The sequence below is a fragment of the Thunnus thynnus genome, chromosome 6 (genome assembly GCF_963924715.1).
Source record: "Thunnus thynnus chromosome 6, fThuThy2.1, whole genome shotgun sequence".
Lineage (NCBI taxonomy): Eukaryota > Metazoa > Chordata > Actinopteri > Scombriformes > Scombridae > Thunnus > Thunnus thynnus.
In genome coordinates, this window is record NC_089522.1 from 11,863,115 (window position 1) to 11,878,750 (window position 15,636).

Consider the following 15,636-nt stretch of genomic DNA (forward strand, 5'->3'; position numbering starts at 1 on the left):
AGGCATTTTGACATGATTTTCTTTTAATGGCATAAACGGGCTTCCACATTTACTCATAGTTACATCATTGCCTATGCACAGTCGGATGGTTCATTAACTCACTCCTGGACGAATGCATTAGAGCAACTGAAAAAACATGTCCAACATTCATACCAATATTTACCATCTCATCATTTGAACTGTGTATTTATATACTGTAACTGAATAGTGCTGCATATGATGCCACTGGTGTTCACGGCCTTGGCAGAAGCCCCAGTAGGTCAACACCTGTCATCAGCTGACCTTTGCAATGGACAAGTGTTCTCTGTATTATTTGTGAATATTAATCTTAAATCATGTAAAGCTTATATTTTAATTAATGTTTCTCAATGCATTCAAATACTACTTGATGACACAATTCGAAGGACCATATAAACCATCAGTTTTTTTATAACCAGTTCTTTTCAAGGTTGCAGGGCGCATGAACCTATACCAACATGCAGCAGTAAGAAACAAGGTATACCCTGAAAATCTGCCCGGTATATCACAGGGATAGCATAGACATGAAAAAACATGTTCACATTTTCAAGCAATTTATAGCTTCCAACTGTGGACGGAAACCGGAGACCATGCAAACTACTTTGCAGTTGGTCAGGTTGGGTTTGCGCTCAGAGTCCTCTTGCTTTGAGGCAAACCACTGAGCCACCATTCAACTTTATAAACTGAGTCTGGATTAAAAAAGTTAGCTAGGTACATTTTCCAAAGAGTAGTAAAAAAAATTCCATTAATATTTCACAAGTTATAAAATAAACAAAAAATCCTGAGGGATTTGATGATATAATGTAATAAATATAACATCTAGCCTTTAGCATTAGTTGGTAGCTGATTAGAAAATGTATTCTGGTTTCTTTAATTAAAGCTTACAGATTAAATCATAATAACAATCAAATACAGTAAATGAATTATTTCTTACATCTATTAAGTAACAGACTTTGTTGTGCTGGTGTTCATCCACCTTGAAGCAGCTTACAATTTCTACATGATCATGACGACAGATGAAACACTAACAGAGCATGTCAGTGGCAGGTTTCCACACCTTCCTCCTCAACGAGAATAGGCAACTTTGGTGTTGTAACAAAATGGATAAATAGACTAGTAGGTGGTGCTACATACCAGAGATGAAATACTGAGTATCCACCTTGCAGTATTCAACTCAGTGTTTTGCTATTCAAAATAAACAGGTCTATGTCAGTAAAAAAAATAGAATAAAAAATACATTTTAGAAAACAGCATAATGAAATCACTTTTCTTTGACTAATTCATTGACCCTTTAAACTATATCAGTCTAAACATTTTCATTACACACGTTCAACCAGAGGTGATCACAGATTTCAATGGTTCTGCCTCTCCGTGAATGCTTGGTTGATGTCCGCTTAGCTTTTCTACAGTTTCTCTTAACTTCACTGTACTCTTCTCACTGTAGGAAATCCGTGGTCTTAAGATCAGATCTGATGTCTTCTTCTTGTCATCCTGCCTCTGAGTATAAAGACTCTCACAGAGCTTGTTCAAGTCCTTCATCAAACAAAAACTCTTGCAGGACCCCAGTTCCAGCGGCAGGTTACTGGGCCTCTTGTCCTTCTGCTCACCCAGCTGCACCACCCAGAACCGAGCCAGCTCTATGGCACTCTTCGCATGACTTGCCACCATGTTGAGAATCAGGGGGTAAAGGTCATGAGCTGCAGCTGGGATGGTGGGTTCTGGGGAGCTGTGGCTGGGAGGAGAGTGGCTGGGCTGTGAAGAGGGCTGAGAGAGGAGAGGAGAGGAGAGGAGAGGAGAGGAGAGGAGAGGAGAGGAGAGGAGAGGAGAGGAGAGGAGAGAAGAGGAGAGGAGAGACAATAAATTACACATAATTACAAAATGTCAAGGATTTCCCAGGCATATACCAGGTGAACTCCTGGTATATACATATCCATACATGAGAGCTCAGAGGTCATCTCCTTTTGATGTTCAGTGGCATGTACTCCATTTTTTTCCCACTTTACTTTTGTTAAAGTTAAAGTTTTGGGTTACATCATACAATACAATAAAAACGATCATCACTAAAATCACTTCTAGTCAGACAGTAAAAAAATTAATTATAAAAAATTAGACAACTTTACAGTCTCTACCTGCGGGCAGACGATGAGCACTCTCTCTGCAGCCTTGACCTGTTCTGCCAGCCAGCGCATCGGCCCCAGCTCTGCGATCCTCCCCTGCTGCCACATGTCGATAGCCACACTGCAGCCGCTGTGCCACTGCAGGAACTCTGCCAAGGCTACCACAGCCCGCTGGAAGGCCACATTCTCAGCAGGGTAGACCACGAGGACAGAGACAGGAACCATGGGACATGTAGACAACCTTTCGAAACTCAATGACGTGGCGAAGTTTGTTCCACAGCTTTTATCTTGGGAGTTACAAAACACTGGAAAAGAGTGGTAAGGTAACCTCAGCACAGGGTAGCAGTGTCAAACATTTTATATTTAATATGGAGGGGATTTCCAATTTGTATAAAAAGACTGATACATATGAGTCTTTAATCAAACCTTCAAATTTAGGATGTGAAGCATGTTTCCATTTCAAGATAACAATAAGACCTCTTGCCAGTAGAGTAGTTAAAGCTAAGGTCTTTGCAATCTGACAGAAAGATTGCTGTAAAAGTTTTTGTAAGTAATTGATGACATATGCAAAGTATGTGTACAAGATTGGCAGATGAGCCCATACATCTGTTACAAGGGAACATTTTTGCTAATGTGGCATTGGTATAATACATTCTAGATCAGATTTTGCATTGAAGTAAACCATGTTGCTGAGAATAAGTTCTCATTTATCATCTGAAATGTTGGTGCCAAAGTCATCTTCCTAATAAATGTATGTTTTAAAAGTGTTTAAAAGTCTATTTACAGAAAATGATGCAAGTAGTCAGGATCATCAAACCGGCCAGTCCTCCAAAAATGGCTGCCACCACTATGCTGGTGAATGGTGTTTTTGGTTCTGCAAGGAAAAACATACACTTACACACAAAACACATTCCTTATTTTTACATCATGTAATTATATTGAGATTCAACTGATTCACTGTATGCACTGGCGGTGCACTGAAGTCCAACTGGAATCAATTTAGTTGTATCTTTATGCAAAGATGTTTTTTTAATTTTAATGTCAATCATTTTTTTATTATTTAAGGGAAGAAAAAAAGATCTTTGGGGAAATATTAGAAATGCCCTCTTTCCTCTCAGCAACTGGAGGGGCGTTTGGTGTCTATGTCTTGACTGACTGGAGCTAGCAGGCTGACATTCAGCAGTAAACAAACTTACAAGCCATGGGCAGACAGTGTGTTGTTCTCATGAAGAGTAAGGACCACACCAGCATCATCATTTTCAGCTACATTTATAAGGTGTTTAATGTGCAGCAGCTGAGCAGCTACTTAACTACCTAGCCTGCAAACTGACGTTAGTCTGTCTTAACTGACTCAGTGAATGTTTGTTTGGTGGTTCGTTCAACGAGCTGAGGTGCGGGACAAGATGTGTGTTCATGTTTGTAAGTTTGATAAGAAGGAGGCTTTAGCAGGAAAACTAATGTGTGTTGTTGTTCAGAAACTGTGGCTCTTGTGTTGCAGGTTGCTGTCAGGCTCAGTGTGACCATCAGTTTATGAATTCACGGTGATGTGAATGGAGCAATTTTATTGACTGTATGGAAAAACTTCTCTATCTACATAGACGGAAACACAAACCACCATGAAATTAAATATATATACACACATATATATATAAATTTATCTGTTTTGGTTAAAGAAAAAGAGAAAAAACTTTCAACTGTACTTTCAGTAATTGTGAAGTCTCACCTGAAGTAGGAATCTCAGTAGTGATCTTAACTGGAGTGAAATATTTAAAAAGTATTGTTAGATAGAATAACAACAACATCTTTGTTATGAATAATGATTTATATACACACATACACACTTGCACAAGACATGAGATTGCTCACCTGTAGTAACTTGAGTAGAACTTGGGGTTTGGTGTGTCATACCTGCTGAGAAAACAGACACTAAGGCTGAAACATTTGAAAACTTTTCAGTTCATGCTGCCTGTATGGAAACAACAGAGTAACCATGACTGAGATTACAAAACATATTTATGTCTTTTACATATTTTATACCCATCATGTTTGATGATAAGCCTGTAAAATGTTCTCGATTCATTATTCTGTACTATCAAAACAACATAGTTTGAGTGCAATGTTGCTAACTAAATACTTTTGACTTGCACTAAGTTTCATGCCTGACAGTGTTAACAAAGTAACCAAAAATACTCAAATGGAAATGTAATAAATCCAAACATTTTTTGCTTTTTTTGTTTGTTTATTCTTGCTGTCTTTACTTTTTGATGCTTCTTTGCTGGGTATCAATAAAGTAGTGAATTAAAAAGTGAACTTACGTTGTGGTGTATCAGGTATTTCAATATCGGTATATTTGTAAGACGGACCACTCCCATGTGGTGGCACAGGGAGATTGACAGCGCCGATCTCGTTGGGGCCAGTGAATCCGCTTACTAAATGATGAAACCATTTCTAGATTTGAAAAGATGACAATAAAAATATGTAATTAGAGAGCATTTGATCTTTTCACCTTCACAGTCCTTTCGTAAGTCGATCATTTAAAACACACGTTGTGCGGACAATCACTGCTTAAACAGACTAAAATGTGTTTTCATTCCTATTCAACATCCCATAATGATAAAATGTATCAAAACAACAATTAATATGTATAGATTATGAATATAATCATGTGGCTGTATGTTACCTGCTTTGAGCCAGTGAGGTTTGTCTTGGCCAAAGGTGGGTTGTATTCACAGAAGTACACTGATACGATACCTTTGATACGAGTGCCTATCAGATATTCGATACTAGCTGCAGGGAGACAGAAAAATGACAGGGTTTGTATCAGAGTTAACATTATCAGTTTATCAGCTGGCCTTCAGTAGTGTCCTCAACTTCATATATGTAAACTGCAGTGAAGGCTTGTTTATCCATATTATATTAATTCTTTTAAAAGTTCAACATCTTTTGTTGAACATCAATTTGAACACCTTAGTTTTTCTCTAGCATTATGTGGCTTTTGCCTCATACATAAAAGCCTTTAATTATTCTGGGTTTCAGTGAAAAATTTCCATGCCCAGTGATATAAAATTGAGGAGAAAGTGTGTCGGCTGACTTTCATCTTTGACATGCTCTTAAGAAATCTGTGGCAGAGCATGTAATTATCAATTTTGAATGATTTCCATTATTAAGTTATTTCATTACATCCATTTTGGGGAATTTTCACTATTTGCAGTAAACCACCTTGAAGTTCACTGAAGAGAATCTGAAACCTCTAGAAATGTTAAGCAAGTTTGACAGTCTTGACTAGCGCTGCAACTAAGGATTATTTTCACAATCAGTTTTTTGGTCCTAAAAATGTTGAAAAATGTAGATCACTGTTTCCCAAAGCCCAGTTTGACATCTTCAAATGTCTTGTTTTGTCCACAATCCAAAGATCTTCACTTTACTGTCATAGAAGACTAAAGAAACAGAAAATATTCACATTTGAGAAGCTAGAATCAGAGAATTTTGACATTTTTTCTTAAAAGATGACTCAAAACAATTAATTATCAAAATAGTTGGCATTTATTGCTAATTGATCAATCAACTAATCATTGCAGCTCTAGTCTTGACACCATATTTACTGAGGAAACAGAACTAAGAAATTCTTTTACCAAACAGACATTAAATAACTGAGGGACATCATTACCAGTTCATGCACTGAGGTTACCAACTTGACCAGAGAGAACAACAACCTCAGAGTATAATACATCAAGGATACCATGTTATGGTATTACCATGACTGTAGGAGCCATGAATGGATTAATTTTCAAGTTTGAATGAATTGCAAAGTTGTAATTTTTGTTTTATATTTTGGGTTATTTTGGTTTATTTATTATTGCACGATCACAGTGATTGATAATCAGGTCACATGGATACGGGCGGTGATATCCTATGGTTAATATAAGCACCTGTTCACCTGCATGCCGACTGGTAAGAAAGAGACAGAGGGTGAGTGGGTCGTCGTATTTTTGTTGACCGCTGTTTACACCTGATCGCTGTGATTATTTTGAGTATATTTTGTGCACGTTATAATAAGTTGAACCTTTTCATTAATAAAAGTTATTAAACTTATTTTTTTGATCTCGGTGAATCTTTTTGGTAGTGTGTCAGACAAACGGCAAACAAGGCCCAACCTCAGCCTCTCAGTGACTTTTACGTTGTTGCCAATAGTCGCTACATTTTTGTCAACAAAAAACGGCATTAAAATAAACATCACCGGATGGCGCATGGGCTCAAGGATCGATTGGAAGGGGATTAAACAAGGCGATCGTCGGGGGTAAATGACTGAAGAAGGCACCGGCTGTCAACTATTACAACTTCAGGAGCCGCAGTCAAAGCCAACCACAGAAGCCAGGTAGGCTTACCGGTGTTTGTACGCATTAAGCTGTGTATTAATGGAAGGAATGCGGCTTGCATATTCACTGCTGTGTGTCCGCTGGGGACGACTGACTGATTGATTACCGGTTGAGAGGTGGCTCACCCGGAGTGTTGGCATTAACCTGATTGTATGGATTCCCGGTGCTGAATTATCTCCGTGGTGCAAAAATAAGGAATCTCTGCTTGGTCTCTTTGAAGTTGCCGCTGCGCTGTTGATGTGGAAATGTTTGCTGGATGAATTGCCTTTCGGTCTGTGGATGTGTCCTTAAATGCACAAATAATGTATTGGAAAATACATCGAAAAGGAACTCAAGAGGAAAAATGAGTCAAATAAATGCTGGTGTTACAAGTTCTCAATGGAGTGTGGGAAAAGAAAAGCTCAACTCACTGCAAAGGCGTTGGTGAATAAAATTGAAAAGCTTCAACGGGAACGCAAACTGACTGAAAATAAAATTAAAGGGCTCATACCACAATTGAAATCATTCATGAAAAAAAGGGAAAATGTCTCTCATGTACAACCCCTTTTAGAGAGTTTAATTAAACTTTGTGAAAATGCCAACATGTCACATAATATGTTGATTCCTTTACTCCCAGAGGATGAACAGAGGAAACAAAATGAATGGTTTTCCAGCATTGTGAATTGAAATTGTGTCTTTTCTTCAAATAGCCGATGAACCTCAAGTAATAATGCAGGCTGCATCCATAATCATGACAGATGATATACAAGATGATGTAAAGCCAAGTGACAGTGTGTCAAATGTGGGAAGCAGAGTGTCCAGATCACAAAACTCTGCAACAGGAAGAAAGTCTGCTGCTTCTAGTATTTCATCTGTACGTCTTAAAGCTGAGGCGGACTTGGCAGCTTTAAAGATAAGACAAAAATTATTGAAGGACAAACACGAACTGGAAGAAGAGGAGGAACGACTACGTAAAAGGAAGGAGCAGCTTCAACTGGATGAGGAAATTGCTACACACATGGCTAAGCTAAATGTGTTCAGATCTCAGAGCATCCTAAGTGGGAAAACCTCTAAAACAAAGCAATCAGATGGAATGAATTCTTATTTGGAAAAAAGACAAGGAAAAACACAAACCCTCAGTGCTAAGGCAAATCCATTTATTCCACAAATGTCACAAAAGGAAGTCACATGTGACCACCTGGATACAGGAGCAAGGCCTGAGGAGAAAAATCCATCTCAGTTCTTTCATTTGAAGCCTATGTCTGTAGGGTGCCATGAACACCTGCAACATTCGGTGTATCATGATGCTCAAGCAACTACACAAATGCAATATGGAAATGTGTCATATGCAAATATGGGTCCAGAAAATGAAGACCAAAACAACATGCTTGGTATTATGAGGAAGCAAAATGAAATCACTACACTGTTGATACAGCAGCAATGTCTTTCATCTTTGCCCAAGCGAGATATACCAACCTTTTGATGGTGATCCATTCAAATATCATGCATTCATGAAGGCTTTTGAGGATGGTGTGGAAAGGAACACTGTGAGCCACAGTGACCGACTCTATTTCCTGGAGCAGCACACTAAGGGTCATCCAAAAGAGCTTGTTAGAAGCTGCCAGCACATTGATCCAGAGAGGGGATATGTTAAGGCTAAGGCTTTATTACAGGACCGGTTTGGAAATGAGCAGAAGGTTGCATCTGCATACATGGAAAGAGCTCTGTCATGGCCTCCGATCAAAACTGAAGATATAAAAGCTCTTCAAGATTACAGCTTTTTCCTCAGAGGCTGCTGTAATGCCATGGAAGAGGTGCAATACTTGCATGAGCTAGACATGCCTGCCAATATGCTGGCTGTTATAAGGAAATTGCCTTACAAATTTAGGGACAAGTGGAGAACTGTAGCCTGTGAACTGCAAGAAAGGCGTAGCCAGAGAGCTACATTCATTGACATCACTAATTTCATTGAGAGACAAGTGAGAATCTTAACTGACCCAGTGTTTGGAAACATACAGGATGCTCCATCGCTGACAACAAACAAAGGTGTAAGCAAGCACAATCCACAATCTCGTTCTGGAATTAAAGGAACTAGTTTTGCTACCACCGTAGCCCCTGTGGGAAACAAAACTCAACCTGGAACCAAAGGGAAGGAACATGTTCAAACTGAAAGGAAGACATATTTTTGCTGTGGAGGAGGTCAGGCATTGGATTTGTGTCCTCAGTTGGGGAAAAGAGCACATAAAGAGAAGATTGGCTTCTTGAAGGACAATGGTGTCTGTTTTGGCTGTTTGTGTATTGGACACATCAGCAAAGATTGCAGAAAACGGATTTCCTGTGCAAAATGTGGTCTTAAACATCCAACCATACTTCACATTCCTCCAAAGGAAAAGGAATCTGACCTAGCTGAGAGAAAAGCAGAGGTGTCAGTGGACAGCACTCTGGTGTCAAGTGGTCTTACTGCGGCTAGTGATCATGATTGTAAACTTCCCATAGTTCCAGTGCAAGTTAAATCCAGAAAGGGGAGCAAGATTGTCACCACCTATGCTTTCTTGGACCAAGGCAGTACAGCAGTATTCTGTACAGAGTCTCTGATGCACAAGCTTGACCTTACAGGGAAGAAGGTACATATTCTTTTACAGACAATGGGCCAAGAGAAAGTTGTGAGCAGTCACATCAGGAGGGCCTGGAGGTAGCTGGCTTGAATGAGGAGCACTTCTGTGAACTGCCCAAGGCTTACACGCAGGTGTGCATGCCTGTTCACAAGGGGAACATTCCGAGACAGAGTGATCTTCAGAGATGGCCTCATTTAAAACATGTCAATTTGCCTGAGATTGAGGCAGGGATTGAGCTGTTGATAGGGACAAATGTTTCTAAGGCCTTGGAACCATTGCAAGTCATACGCAGTGTTAATAATGGACCCTATGCAATAAGGACAATGCTGGGTTGGACTGTGAATGGACCACTGAAAGGAGACAGTGGAGATGCAATGGACTGTGAGCAGCCAGAGTTACAAGTGAACAGAGTGTCAGTTGTGTGTTTGGACGAACTTTGGCAGCAGCAATTTAAGGCAGATTTCCCTGAATGCAGCATGGATGAACAAATTGGCATGTCAAGAGACGATCAAAAGTTTATGGAACTGGTCACAAACTCAGCAAAGCAAGTGAATGGCCACTATCAGATCAACTTACCTCTGAGGAAAAGGGACGTTAGCATGCCAAATAATAAGAAAATCATTGAGCAGCGTGCCTTACACCTGAACAAGAGGCTTCAGAAGGATTCCTCATTTCATGCTGATTATATGGCCTTCATGAATGACCTTGTTGCCAAAGGTTATGCTGAAAGGGTGCCTGAAGAGGATGTGGAACATAGTGATGGCAAGGTCTGGTATATCCCGCACCATGGCATCTACCATCCTACAAAAGGAAAGATCAGAGTTGTCTTTGACTGTGGAGCGAGTTTCCAGGGAACATCACTTAATGCTCAGCTCCTACAGGGACCAGATCTTACAAGTTCACTGATAGGAGTGGTGACCAGATTCAGGAAAGAATCAGTGGTGAACATGGCAGATGTTGAATCCATGTTTCACCAAGTAAGAGTGCCAGTGGAAGATGTTGATTTGCTGAGGTTCCTCTGGTGGCCTGATGGGGATTTAAATCAAGATCTCATCGACTTCAGGATGATGGTGCATCTCTTTGGGGCGACGTCGTCTCCCAGCTGCACCAATTTTGCCCTCAGAAAATGTGCAGAGGACAACAAAGAACAGTTCAACCAGGAAGTGGTGGATAAGGACCTACATTGTTTCTATGTTGATGACTGTCTTGTGTCAGTGGCTTCGGTGGAGGAAGCAGTGTCACTTTATCATGACCTCGTCTCCATCTGTGCTAAAGGTGGATTCCAGCTCACAAAGGCGTGATGTTCTGTCTGTGATACCTGAGAGCCACAGAGCTAATGATATGAAAAGGTTGGACATGGACCAGTATGTGCTACCAGTAGAGAGAGCACTTGGGGTGGAATGGTGTATCCAGTCTGATACTTTTAAGTTCAAGATTGTGATCAAGGACAGACCACTCACCAGGAGAGGGATTCTCTCAACAGTTAGCTCCATCTATGACCCTCTTGGTATCTTGAGTCCTGTCGTCCTGTCAGCGAAGAAGATCTTAAGGAATCTGTGCAGGAGAGCACTTGGCTGGGATGATGTCATACCTGAGTCGGTTGCACAGGACTGGACAAGTTGGCTGGATGAACTTTGTCATTTGGAGAAATGTAACATGATGAGATGTCTGAAACCACTGGACTTTGGAGAAGTTACTACAGCACAGCTGCATCATTTCTGTGATGCAAGTGAAGAAGGCTATGGAGTAGTGACTTACCTGTTGTCATGAAATGCCCACTCTCAAGTACACAGTGCCTTTGTTATGGGAAAGGCTAGGGTAGCTCCACTGAAGTCTGTTACCATCCCCCGAATAGAGCTTATTGCTGCCACCATGGCAAGTCGCATTGATGTCTTGTGGAGGAAAGAGTTGCACATGCATCTTCAGGATTCTGTGTTTTGGACAGACAGTGCTTCTGTGCTCAAGTACATCAGAAATGAGACTTCCAGATTCAGAGTCTTTGTTGCCAACCGAGTCTCAGAAATTCGCAAGGCCTCACACCCTTCTCAATGGAGGTATGTTGAAACTGCAAGCAATCCAGCCGATGTTGCCTCCAGGGGTGTGAAAGTAGATACATTTCTCAAGAATGCAACGTGGGTGTCAGGGCCTCATTTTCTCCTTCAACCTGAGAGTGAGTGGCCTGTCTCTCCTGACGATGCTCTTCAACTTCCATCAGATGACCCTGAGGTTAAGAAAGCTGTTGCAGTGAATGCTGTACAGGTCAGAGAGGAGGTTGATGCAGTGACTCGCATGATCCATTACTTTGACTCTTGGACCCATCTGAGAAAGTCTGTTGCTTGGATCTTGAGATTTAAGACTTGGCTCTTGTCTGTTTGTCAGAAGGAGACAATTGAGCATGGCTCTTGCACAGTCTGACTTGGATACGGACCAACAAAGACGTTCATTGGAGAAGGACATGGAAACTTTTAAGAGAAAGACAGTTTCAAGTTGTCTATCAGTGGGGGAGCTTGAGAAGGCTGAACTGGAGATCATCAAGCTTCGTCAAAGGAAGAGGTTTCCAGAGGAATTCTCCAGGCTGAAAAAGGGCAAAAGTGTGAAGGGGCACAGTCACATCTACACACTCTGCCCACTGATGGAGGATGGTGTTCTGAGAGTTGGTGGTCGGCTCAGCAGGTCATCTATGCCAGCAGAAACTAAACATCCCATAATACTGGCTAAGGATTTACATATATCAGCCAGTCTTCTGAGGCACATTCATCAAGAGGTGGGACATGGTGGTCGTAACCACATGTTATCCAAACTGCATGAGAGATATTGGATCACTGGTGCCAGTACAGCCATAAGGAGAGTTCTGTCAAAGTGTATCATCTGTCGACAGTTGAATGCTCAGCCAGTGTCCCAGCAGATGGCAGACTTACCTTTATGAAAGAATTAATCCAGATGAACCTCCTTTTACTGGTGTTGGAGTAGACCATTCCGGACTTTTCGAGGTGAGGAGCAGAAGGAGTGTAGTGAAGAGGTATGGAGTCATTTTTACCTGCCTGGCCATACACGCAATCCACATTGAAGTGGACACAGACTCTTTCATTAATGCACTCAGACGCTTTATAGCGAAACGTGGTCAAGTTCAGGAATTGCGCTCTGATAATGGGACAAACTTCATTGGAGCAGAGCGTGAATTGAGAACAGCTATTGAGCAGTGGAATCAGTTGCAGATTAATGGTGTTCTTCTTCAGAAAGGAATAAAATGGACTTTTAACCCCCCGGCTGGCTCACATCATGGAGGATCTTGGGAGAGGTTAATTAGATCAGTGAGGAAAGTCCTCAATTCCAATTTGAAAGTGCAAAAATTGGACGAAGACGGCCTTCACACAGTTCTCTGTGAAGTGGAAGCCATCATCAATGGCCGTCCAATTACTAAAGCATCCCCAGATCCTAATGACCTGGAGGCATTGACACCAAATCTCCTGTTACTTTTGAAGACCTTACCATCTTTGCCACCAGGAGTCTTCCAGGGGACAGACATGTATGCTCATAGGCGATGGAAGCAGGTCCAGTACATGTCTGACTTGTTCTGGAAAAGATGGGTTAAACAATACTTACCTCAACTGCAGGAGCGTCAGAGGTGGTCAGGAGTGAAGCGCAACCTCATAGTGGATAACACGGCACCTCGTAACTCCTGGGTCATGGGAAGAGTCCTACAAACCTTTCCAGACAGGAGAGGTTTTGTGCGTCAGGTGCGCATCAAAACAAAGAGCAGCTGCCTGGACCGACCAATAACCAAAGTCTGTCTACTACAGGAGGCCGAAGCTGGATAAGGAGTGGCTGATGCACATTGTGACACTTTGACCTCCATTTTGACTCTAATTTTTGACTGACAGACATAGTGATGGTAAAGATCACTCTGATAAGACTATGTGCTAGTAACCTCTGGTCTTACTGACTTATGACTCATGTACAGGATCGGGAGGAAGAAAGAAGATCGAAAATGTAAAGTAAATTTATGGACTTTGATTATTGAGCTTTTAATTGCTTCATGCCTCCTATTAACATTTGTAATGTGAGTAATTATTATGTTATAACCTAATAATTAGGGGCTGGCGTGTAGGAGCCATGAATGGATTAATTTTCAAGTTTGAATGAATTGCAAAGTAGTAATTTTTGTTTTATATTTTGGATTATTTTGGTTTATTTATTATTGCATGATCACAGTGATTGATAATCAGGTCACATGGATACGGGCGGTGATATCCTATAGTTAATATAAGCACCTGTTCACCTGCATGCCGACTGGTAAGAAAGAGACAGAGGGTGAGTGGGTCGTCGTATTTTTTGTTGACCGCTGTTTTACACCTGATCGCTGTGATTATTTTGAGTATATATTGTGCACGTTATAATAAGTTGATCCTTTTCATTAATAAAAGTTATTAAACTTATTTTTTGATCTCGGTGAACCTTTTTGGTAGTGTGTCAGACAAACGGCAAACAAGGCCCAACCTCAGCCTCTCAGCGACTTTTACATTGTTGCCAGTAGTCGCTACAATGACATTCACTGGATAAACACTGACTGTAGGTGTAAGAACCTATGTTGTTTGTAGCAGATTATCAGTGATAATCAATAAGATACTGTCTTAAATCCAACAAATCAAGTGGTTTCATAAATATCCATGTGGAAAAAAATATAACTATATAAGTGCTGTCTCCTACCATCAATGTTGATTGCCCAGCTTACGTTAATCATATATTTACTTCCCATTGGCACCAGCTCGGCTTTCAAATCCGCCAGCAAAGATGGAGAGTTGTCATTGCGGGGAGGAAAATCTGGAACAAGAGATAACAGTGTTGCTTAATGCATGCATTGATGGTGTCTATGTTATTTAACCAGATGTCCTCTGTTAATTCAGAAATGTAGGCTACATTTACATTATAAATTTGGCAGATGCTTTTGTCCAAAGCGATGTTCAAATGAGGTACAATCCACCAGTGCATCCTACAGGAGATCAAGAAGAAGCCATTGAGAGTAAATGCCTCAATATTCAGTTCCATGTTACACCTGACACAAGTGCCACAAGGCTTAAAGGTGGTTGAAGCAACATAAAACTTCTTTTTTGAGTAAGAGAGAAAGAGCATATTAAGTAAGTGTTCTGTAATTTCTGTGACCATCAAAACATGTAAAAATCGTTATTAAATGATTATTTATATTTATATTTTTGCATAATATCCGCATTAATCTGGAAATCAGCATAATGAAGTTGAAAAATGTGTTGAAAACCAGTGTGGCTACTGATGTTGTTCAATTTCAGTCACACATTTTAAATAAAAATCTATTGTTTAACCATGGCCTTCATAAAAAGATTTTAAAATTTTTTATTTCATATTAATTTCTTTCTTTTTTTTTTTTTTTTTTGTCTATTTTTGACACACTTTGGTGGCTTATATGTAAGCCACTGACTTTGTGTCATCCTGTCTGAAAGAGCTACCAGCCCTGTAACAACCTCATAGGAAGTTTTAGTGTCCAATTATGATCAAAATCCTACGTACAAACTAAATCAAACAAAATATTGGCCAACAAACACCTAGTTGGGTCAAAACCTATAATTGCTTCAATGGTGCCTTCAGATTTTTAAACTAACATATTGACATTAAAGGTCATAGTTCTACTCCAAAGTATGAATAAAATATCACAACATACCGAGCGATTCACGACACTCCACTTTCTGCAAAGAAACCCACCCCCCCAAAAAAAGATAATTTAAGTCACTGTTACTTTTAACTGAAATCATTGATGTCTCATTCGCTGAAAGCTGGGAACTTACAGTTTCCTGCGATGTCACCTGAGCCGCCACGTAAAGAAAGAATATAAGTGAGACCCTCCACATCATGAAGACCTGGCTGCCTAAAAACACAGAACACACGTCTGAGGGACAGGTACAATTTTACAACCCCGGTCCCTACCAAACTTCAGCCCTGACTAGTCCATGTAGCATCCCACCTGCTGTGTGTCAAGTGATGACTCCGTTGTAACGACTCACTGGGTTTGGTCCGTTAAAATATAACTTTACGTCTTTATGAGGTGACGCCCACACCGTGACGTCACCTCTGGTCAAACCAGATCGGGCACGGTAAGGTCCGTTTATTTCTGCTGCTTATTATTTCAACTCCTCATGCCTCTCTGTGTTGACATTACCGTTACACACCTCCGGTACCACGTTGTTTTATATTAAACGTAAACTATATTTGTGAAGTAGGTTAACGGTTAGTGATGTCCATGTTGTGCTGCGAGCTTCGGATAAACAGTAAAACTAAACAAACGTAACGGACAAACACGTCCCGAAAGAAGTTTCAACATCGCTGTCACCATCAGCCGAACCACTGTAAAGGTTATAAACACACTTTCAAACATCCTTTAAATCGTTTGTAGTGGTTAAAACGTGTTTGAATCAGGCATAAATCTGTCTTAAAGTGTAGTCAACTCGGTTAGGCAATGGAGCAGACTTATTGACTCAGGCTGTTATAACGTTACTGATAGCG

The 15,636-nt window shown here is 40.5% G+C and overlaps 2 protein-coding genes across 8 annotated transcripts in view; one reads left to right on the forward strand and one right to left on the reverse strand.

Annotated features, from left to right (window-relative positions):
* Positions 1–338: 338 nt before the first annotated feature.
* On the reverse strand, positions 339–15,174 carry LOC137184235 (interleukin-17 receptor B). 4 transcript variants are annotated; one of them, XM_067591710.1, is made up of 11 exons: positions 15,098–15,174; positions 14,922–15,001; positions 14,798–14,822; positions 13,813–13,926; positions 4,816–4,922; positions 4,451–4,583; positions 4,002–4,046; positions 3,859–3,888; positions 2,920–3,009; positions 2,148–2,440; positions 339–1,782 (listed from the first exon to the last, which is right to left on the reverse strand). In XM_067591710.1, exons 2-11 carry the CDS (start codon positions 14,985–14,987, stop codon positions 1,348–1,350), a joined length of 1,338 nt encoding a protein of 445 aa, XP_067447811.1. In that variant the 5' UTR covers positions 14,988–15,001; positions 15,098–15,174; the 3' UTR covers positions 339–1,347. The 4 variants fall into 4 exon arrangements, with proteins under 4 accessions (XP_067447811.1, XP_067447812.1, XP_067447810.1 ...); XM_067591711.1 differs by lacking the exon at positions 15,098–15,174 and having other exon boundaries at positions 4,002–4,043; positions 14,922–15,091; XM_067591709.1 differs by lacking the exon at positions 15,098–15,174 and having other exon boundaries at positions 14,922–15,091.
* The window catches only part of chdh (choline dehydrogenase), a 29,733-nt gene continuing 20,437 nt past the window's right edge, over positions 6,341–15,636 (forward strand). Inside the window, exon 1 of one of the 4 annotated variants that reach the window (XM_067591703.1) lies at positions 6,341–6,510. The gene's annotated coding sequence lies outside the window, so the exon portion shown is untranslated. Of the gene's footprint in view, positions 6,511–15,143; positions 15,233–15,254; positions 15,486–15,636 lie in introns of those variants that run through there. The other 3 variants (XM_067591700.1, XM_067591702.1, XM_067591701.1) reach the window with 3 other exon arrangements.

Coding starts and splice junctions, on each gene's coding strand:
- LOC137184235 (XM_067591710.1), bottom strand. CDS start 14,987: ATGATGTGGAGGGTCTCACTTATATTCTTTCTTTACGTGGCGGCTCAG. Junction 13,927..14,797: donor GGAGTGTCGTGAATCGCTCG/GTATGTTGTGAT, acceptor CTCTTGTTCCAG/ATTTTCCTCCCCGCAATGAC. Junction 1,783..2,147: donor TGCTCATCGTCTGCCCGCAG/GTAGAGACTGTA, acceptor CTCCTCTCTCAG/CCCTCTTCACAGCCCAGCCA.